This window comes from Hipposideros armiger, unplaced genomic scaffold (assembly GCF_001890085.2).
Source record: "Hipposideros armiger isolate ML-2016 unplaced genomic scaffold, ASM189008v1 scaffold_96, whole genome shotgun sequence".
In the NCBI taxonomy this organism is placed as follows: Eukaryota; Metazoa; Chordata; class Mammalia; order Chiroptera; family Hipposideridae; genus Hipposideros; species Hipposideros armiger.
Genome location: NW_017731446.1, coordinates 2,694,860 through 2,703,089, shown reverse-complemented (window position 1 = coordinate 2,703,089; position 8,230 = coordinate 2,694,860). Strand labels below are relative to the sequence as shown.

Here is an 8,230-nt window from a genome sequence, read left to right as displayed (position 1 = left end):
TTTTAAAAGGGAGTCTTAGGTATAACAAAATAAACGTGCAGGGAATAAAGCTGTGATTAAATTTGATATCAATCTGCTCTTACTTGGTAGTCTACTATCCCCCAATACACTCAGTATTTTCTCTTCCAGGTAATGTTCAAGTATCACATATCAGAAACAAATAGTTCCCGTGTTTTGGAGTAGAACATAAAATTTTCTCCAAACTGAAATCTGTTGGATCTAGGCATGGGTTTTGAAACTCCTGAATTCTATTTGTATTTAAATCTTAATTTGGAAAAATCACACAGCACTAAATATGAAAGTTATATTAATCACCACTAAAAATATACAAACTAAAAATCTCTGACAGTATTCAATATCTTTGAAACATTATTTCATAATGTTCCTGTTTACCATGTTTTTCTTTGTGTGTGCCAAGTAATTATTTCTCAAAATGTGCTTGTTATTACCATACACACACACAAAATAAAGCAGATGAATTTTACATTTTATTCCAGACTCTAGATCCTCCCTCATACCAAACTAAAACGTCTATTATCAACTCTACCAATATTTTAGCTTTCCTCTATTTATAGCTGTATTTTTAATGAGATAAAGTTAACTACTTCCATTCCGAAATTGTTTCAACCTTGCTTGTGAACTAAAGAAACATATTCTAGTATGGTTGCAGGGTGTTTTGCTATTTCTAATACTCATTTCATGTCAGTTTTTACAAAATGCTTCCACAAATCTTTTGATGTCACTGGCTCAAAGAAGTAATGGGATTTTGGTTATTCCCAAAGTCATAATTATAAATTTAGCTTTCCTACGTGCGGGGGAGTGGGGGGAGAGAAATCATTTTATAATATTATATTCTCCTATCGCTTTTCCATTTGTGGGAGACGTGATTCCTGATTCCTTGCTTTAATAAGCAAAGGGAGGTAATGGGAAAACCAGGATTTCGTTATCCATTTAATCCTCTAAAGCATTTGCAGGCTGTGTTTAAACTTCCAGATAGATTATAATGCATCAGTCCACACAATAAGATGTGTGCTACATTTCTTCATTCATAATTTTGTATTGGCTAGTAAAACAGAGGCAGTGCTCCATTTCTTTTTTCCAACCACCTCACCTTCTGACCAAACTACTCAAGTCTTGTCATCGCGTCGTCGCAGTCGCAGAGCACGGTACTCTTCAGCTCCATCTCGTGTAGGAAAATGTCGACTGCACCCTCAGCTCCGACCAAGGGGAGCATTCACTACAGTAGAAAAGATGAAAAGCCCGGAACATTATTTAGGCATCAACACTAAACGAAGAGTTGATGTCCTGTGGATTACGAGCAGAGGGTCTTTTTCGTTGACAGAAACCTCGGGAAAGCATGTACTGCATATTGACTTCATTGATCAATTCTGGAGAAAAATTATACTTCATTCAGTTAAGATTGGCATATTTAGAATGAAATTCCCATTGACCCGAGATTCCTGGTTAAATCCGTCAATAGAGCCAAGGACGGACATTTTCTGAGCAACAGCATAAAACACACTCGTCTAACACAGCAGTGTCTTTAAATCACGTCATAGAGCCCAAAGGAGAACGCCCGGAGGCGGTTTGGGAGTCCGTTCGGGGAGAGGGAGTATAAGTCCCCTCCCGGATGAGAACGTCTTGGGCAGAGTGGAGTCGTTTCCGTGCTTTTCTCGTCCCGCGCAGCCGCAGGCAAGGAGCCGAGGGGACACCGGGCCCCTGCTGCCGGCAGCATCTCCCGGAGTCCTTCTCCTGAGAAACCTGCGGATCGGGGACGCCACTTTTTGCTTGTTTTTATAAATTTGCTTCTCTTAAGCCCTGGAGGTTTTTAAAGTTGATCGGTGTAGTTTTTGCTTCCTCCGACCAGGGTGAAGGAAGGCCGAAGCGCCCCCCGGAGCCCCGCCCGGAATCGCAAGGCGGGGCGCACGGATGGGCGGGGCCGTGACCGTAGGCGGGCCCGTGGGCGGGGCGTCCTCACCGCCTGGGGCGGCTCCAGGCCGCGGGCGGGAGGCTGTGGCAGCGGCGGCGGCGCGGGCCAAGCGGCGCGGGGATTGGCTGCGGCGGGAGGAGACGTCAGGATCCCGCGGCCCCAGCTGCAGCCCGGCTCGTCGCGGCGCAGTCGGCTTGAGTGCGCACGGCAGTGAGGAGGGCTCCTGCGCCGCCCCACCTTCAGCCGCTGTCTTCGGGCTGCGCCGCTTGAGCCGGACGCCCCTCCGCACTCCTCGCCGCCTCCATCCCCGCGGCCGCCGCTCCCCTCACCGTTGGCGCGCACACCATGACGAAGAAAGACAAGAAGTCCTTCAACCAAAGCCTGGCCGAGTGGAAGCTCTTCATCTACAACCCGACCACTGGAGCGTTCCTGGGGCGCACCGCCAAGAGCTGGGGTGAGCGGGCGGCGGTTGGGCGCCCGGGGCCGGCCGTGGTCTGGGGGACGCCGGGTGGGATCGGGTGGTAAAGGAAAAGCGGGGGGCGGCTCCCCGGGCGGCGGCCCCAGGAGCCGCCACCGCCTCCACCACCCGCAGCGGTTTTCGCCCGCGGCCTCCAGACTCGAACCCGGGCGGCTGCAGCGGCGGACCGCGGCCCCATTCATTTCTTATAGGGCGGGAGGGCCATCGCTTGCTGCCGAAGCAGCGGGGCCCGCGGGCAGCCCCGGCCCAGCCGTGCCGGTTTTTTTCTCCCCGCCGGGAGGCGCACGTGCTGCCCGGGCCTCCCGCCTCCAGCGGCGCTGGAAGCCGGGGACCCTACTCGGAGCCGAGCCCCGAGTGTGCGGGGGCCGAGCGCCCTGGCCTCCTTTGTATAGAGCGCGGCGGCGGGGAGAGGCCCTGGCGGAGGCGCCGGCGGCGCCGAGTGGTTCGAGGAAGCCAGACCCTGCCCCACGCCCGGGGAGAGGAAATTTCCACTCCCGCCGCTATCTTGTGACTCGTCCACGCTGCCACCCCAACCAGTCGGAAGAGTGCGAGCTGAGTGAGTGTTAAGTGTGTGGGTTGTATGAATGCCGCGGCGAGTTCATCACAAGTACATTGTCAACGAAAATGCGCTTGAATTTGGACAGTGAAAAGACCTTTAAAACTCGGTTTCTTTTTCTAATTCCTTTTTAATTGCACAGATTTTCTTCCTTAGACATTTACTTCTTTGGGAGAAAGTAAATCCTGTCTGAATGGCACAATGTTCTGTGCCTTCAAAACGTAGTGATGGTTGCATGTTAGTTTTTCTACATGAGTTCTTTGTTTTAAAAAATGTTTAAACCATTCCCCAGTGTAGTGTTGCTTTAGGGTGCCCCCCCATTTTTTTTGAAAAATTATATTGATGTATGAATAAGAACTAGTGCTCACTCTCGTTTCTCTTTTTTACCTTTATACTTAAGTAAACTAATTTTACTTTTCTTTTTCTTTTTGTGGCCTTTTGAAAAATATTTTGTTTGTGGTTCTTGACAGACCTCTTTTTATCTGAGTGAGAATAAGTTTCTAGAGTTGAGAACTATTTGGGCACATCTTTAAGAGAAGCATGACGAGTAAATTAGCGATGACTTAGAAAATTGGCTCCTCCAGAGTGGATGGAAAGGTGGCTTACGTCCTATCACAAGCTGAAAGGGGCTTTGGAGGTTTTTTTAGCGCAACCCTCACTTTAGAGAAGAAAAAAAAAATGATCTGGAGAGGTTGTGATTTTGCTTTGCTTAAAATTACATATTTCACAGAGCCAAGAAAAGAACCAGTTCTTTTTTAATCCTAGTCCGGCAGTTGTATTATTTTACAGATGCCTTGCCTAAATGGTAATTTAGGCATGGTAATCACTCATGATTTTTATTTAAATGGCTCTCTTTGGGGAACCCACTAGTGTGATGAGGAAATACATCTTGCATCCGGAGTTAAATGGAGGGGCGGGGGAAATGGTGAACAATTATTATTGTTTCTAGGGTGTACTAACTTGATCTGAAGGAGTTTTTGAGTGGTGGAGAAATTAATTTCTGTAGACTAGCTTCCTTTTTTCTTTTCTCAGTGGCTTTTCATTTCCAGTAATTAGTATCTTCACTTTGTGTTAGAATGACATTTCTTACTACAGGCAATGCTCCCTATCTAACCTTTGTATTATATGATATTGGGGTAGAGATTTTATTTGGTATATGCATTTAAATAGATTACATGTGCACAAATTATCAAAGGATAAGGCATTCTATAAGGGCAGAAGTGTAATACAAGTAAAGTGGGATTAATTTTAAGGATTAAGGCAAGACCTTTTATCAAAATAAAAAATAAAGTATTACTCTTATCAACAAATAGTAAACTTCTGTGTTTATTGTAATAGTAAGCCAATGCAGAATGGCATAAAGAGGCAAAAATTATCCATATTATCCAATTATCCCAACCTAAGGGCATCCTTCCAAAGGTATGTGGGGAAGTGGTGTATGGAGGCTGAAATGGTATCTGGTTCTAATTCTCAGAAAAGCACTGTATGGGCTAGCTGCCTGATCTGATCACCCCAAAGATTCCCATTGTTAGTATAGTGGAGCAGACTTAAGGAATGTGTATAACATTATTTTTCTTTTTTACAAAAAGAGATCATACAGTAGGTGCTTCATAATCTTTTCAGTATATTGTGGTCATCTTCCCATGTTAAGATCTGTATCACCATTTTTAATAGCTGACTAGTGGTCCATTGTATAGTTAGATGTACTTTTGATTTTTTTTTAATAAACAAATTTATTAACATATATACCTCATGTATGCATGGGAGATACCCAGGGAAAAATGAGTAACCTCTGATTTTTTTCTTTTTTTAATTATTGAATGGCCTGGTCCCTCCTTCCCCCATTCCCTTCACCTTTGTATGTACATTTTTACAAATTTATTCTCGAGATATGTTTCTACTATTGGTATTTCTAGGTCAAATATAATGTATGTAACTGTTTTGAAAACATGTTAAGCTTTTCTTAAGAAAAAAACTCATTTGTGCAATTTTTTTTCTAGTTGCTTTTGAATTTAATTTAAGTGGTAATGGGGGTGGTTACATCTTTTTTTTTTATCTTGGTGAAGTTGCTGGGTCTGCAGGTGTGTAGAGAAAGGCATTCTCTACCTCAGGGATTTTATAAAGATATTCATTTAAGATGTTCCCTGATTTTATTTTTTATATTCAAGTCTTTAGTACATTTGTCCCATATAATCTGAAGTTCCTCTCCAAATTCATTTGTTATTTTAAAAGCACATGTATTTAAGAAGCAATTTTGCCATTTCCATTTGGCATAAAGTGAAAATGGTGCATGTTACATCACATTGCCTTCTTTAAAACAGCTACATATAAAGATTTTGAGTAACCGCTTAAATATTTGACTAATATTTTACACTTGGTTACAGCAGTTTAAAATGCTTAAATAACATAATCACCTCATTTGATTTTCACACCAACCTTCTAAAGCCCACTATGTAGGTGATCAAAGTGTATCTAGAGCTTGTTTTTGAAATTGAACAGTAAGGACACATCAGGAATAAATAGTTGCCATTTATAAAAGCAAAGGACAAAGAAAATTTAGCACTTTGTGGCTGATATTACAAACATTAAGCCTAAATGCATTAAATACAATTGTAGTGAAAGATAGCTTAGAGATTATCAACTGTTATTTAAACTGTAGGTAGACCATGTGTTTCAATTAACATTTTTTTTCAATAATGAAAAATAGAATAGTAAAAAATATCAAATATAATATAATAAGTTTATTCTGTGGAAAAATGTTTTATGTAACATTTCTGTATATTTTATACTTAGATAACCCCAATGTAAAGTGTAAATGCTCTGCTTTGGAGACCAGACACTAGGTATATCCTATCCAATGGGTATCTGGCTGTAGGGGAGAAGGCAAGTGTGTTTATTTCCCCAGTATCACATGGTTTTCTGAGGTATTGTTCTTTGTCCTGTGGAGTGTGACATACTAAACTTGACAAAAACATTACCGTTGGGAACGTAATAGGACTTGCCTGTGTGCAGGCTGTATGCGAAGGTCAGTGGTGGGTGTGGCAGAGGCATGCTGAGCGGTCACCTAGCAGGAGCAGCACTTCCTAGTGGGGTAGTGGCGGTGGGGGGGGAGTGCATGTGTTGTGTTCCAGACACCATTGTAATTACCACAGTATGTGGGTTCCTGTGGTTAAAGAGCCACCTACCCCACCCCCCCAAATCATTTGATTTCTTTGAAATTGAATTTTGAGTTTATATAAATTAGCTGTATCAAAAGAATTATAAAAACCCTCCTATCTTTAGTAACAGCTTTTCTATGATTTATCATTTTGTTTGATTAAGGACCAGTCATTTAACAGTGTAATAGAAGGAGGAAAAATCCATTTAACTTTGAAAGATAAATTTATTATTTTCTAATTAATGCATTTATGTTGATTTTGAAGTAAAATCACCTGTAATCTTTAACCACTTAGAATAACCACTGTTATTCTAATGGGTAAATAAAATTTTTTTATTTCCTATGGGTAAATAAAAAATTATTTTTATTTCCTATGGGTAAATAAAAATTTTTAAATGTATAGATAAAAAATTTAAATATACAGTTAGATACCTAGTTTTATCACTGATGTTTAAAGGGGGTGTTTTTTTATTCCTCTGCCACCTTCTTAGAGGTTGATGCATTGGGAGTGTCCTTGGCCCTGTCCGTCATCTCTGTGGGAACTGTCCACACTTCCTGCCAGAGCTTACTTATTCTGGTGGCTTTAGTGTTAGAACTCCCAAATCTGCATTTCTAGTCACATGGCTTTTTTATATTATAACCAGCTGTATGTCAGAAATCTTCAGTTGGCTGTTTCATGGATACCTCTTCATGTAAATCTCCATTGTCCCGTGGGCTCCTTAGCATGAAATACAAATTCTTTATAATCTCACTAGTTTATTCCTCTCCTGTTGTCTCTCTCTACCATTCCACATATTTCTCTCCTACTCCTTCTGGGCCTTTTTCCTAGCTTCTGAGCCTCTCTTTCCTTCACCTGGCATGGTTACTCAGGTGTCAGCTTTGATGGCCTGATCTCTGGTAAACATTTTTTGAACCTCTCTTTGCCTTAAGACTGGGTCAAGTGCTCCTATGTATCCCATAATACTATTTTCTGTTATATCGTTTTTTACTTTATTTAGTATTATTGTTGCCCATTTATTGGACTGTAAGCTTGTTATTTATATCTTATTCATCTTTGATTTCCTAACACCTAGCCTGTTGGCTGGCACTTAGTAGTAATAAAAATCATTGAATGAATGAGCACTATTATGAAATGTTCCATGTAATTAGTCTTCTGTAACGTTTTAAATGTCTGATAGTATTGGTGTATCATAGTATAATGGTTCCCCTAAGGTTTGGACCTTCCCCACCACCCCTCCTCTTTTTTTTTTCTACAGCATTGTTGGACTTTTATAGCTCAGTGTTCTGAAGAAGCTTCCACTTAACTTTCTCGTTGGAGACTTAGCTGAGTTTGAGACCTGGCTTGAACATCTGATTAGGATAACAGAACCAGGGTTATTATTCAGGTCTCCTGAGTCCTGCTTTACTGCTTTTTAGGCCTTTTCTTTTTAATCTTACCTGCTTTAAAATTTAGTGGGGACTTATTTAATGTCATCCTTTCCCCTACAGGGTGCTATTACTAATATTTCTGAAAAGAATTCTCTAACTTAGCCTGCCACATACCTGTTTAAGCTTTTTACAGAGTTGTTTGTGGAGTTGGCTCTATTTGTGACTTTCCCTTAGTATTTTGCTAGTGCCATGGTAAGATATGGCTTTGGAAATGACCCTTGCCCAAGGCATGAGGTATTTTTCTTTGGATAGTATCTGGTGCATAAAAAGTGGCCATTATATGAGGTATGATCAAACAATATGGCGAATGTTTAAATTAAAAAAAAATTATTACAGTAAAAGACACATTGCCATTAATCCTAAGAGCACTCCCCCTAGCTTCAAACACACTTATCCCATCGTTCTTGCCACTTTCTCAAGCAGTTCTGGAAGCCTTCCTTCGTGAGTGTCTTTAGTTGCACTATCATGGCTACCTCGATGTCCTGAATCATTTTGACTTTGGTAAGAGCCAGAAGTTAACACGGTACCAGATCTGGTGAATAAGGTAGATGAGGACACATCATAATGTTTTCATTTGACAGAAATTGCTGTATACCGGAAGTGATGTGTGACGTGGGAGCGTTGTCATGATGGAGGATAATTTACGGCACACTTTAAAATATTGGGCTGGCCGAGTGGCGC

At 41.5% G+C, this 8,230-nt stretch overlaps 1 protein-coding gene across 1 annotated transcript in view; it reads left to right on the top strand.

Annotated features, from left to right (window-relative positions):
- Window positions 1–2,073: 2,073 nt before the first annotated feature.
- The window catches only part of ATP1B3 (ATPase Na+/K+ transporting subunit beta 3), a 50,203-nt gene continuing 44,046 nt past the window's right edge, over window positions 2,074–8,230 (top strand). The window contains exon 1 of the mRNA XM_019645956.1: window positions 2,074–2,384. Coding sequence (XP_019501501.1) covers window positions 2,276–2,384 — 109 coding nt within the window. The 5' untranslated portion in view covers window positions 2,074–2,275. The remainder of the gene's footprint in view (window positions 2,385–8,230) is intronic.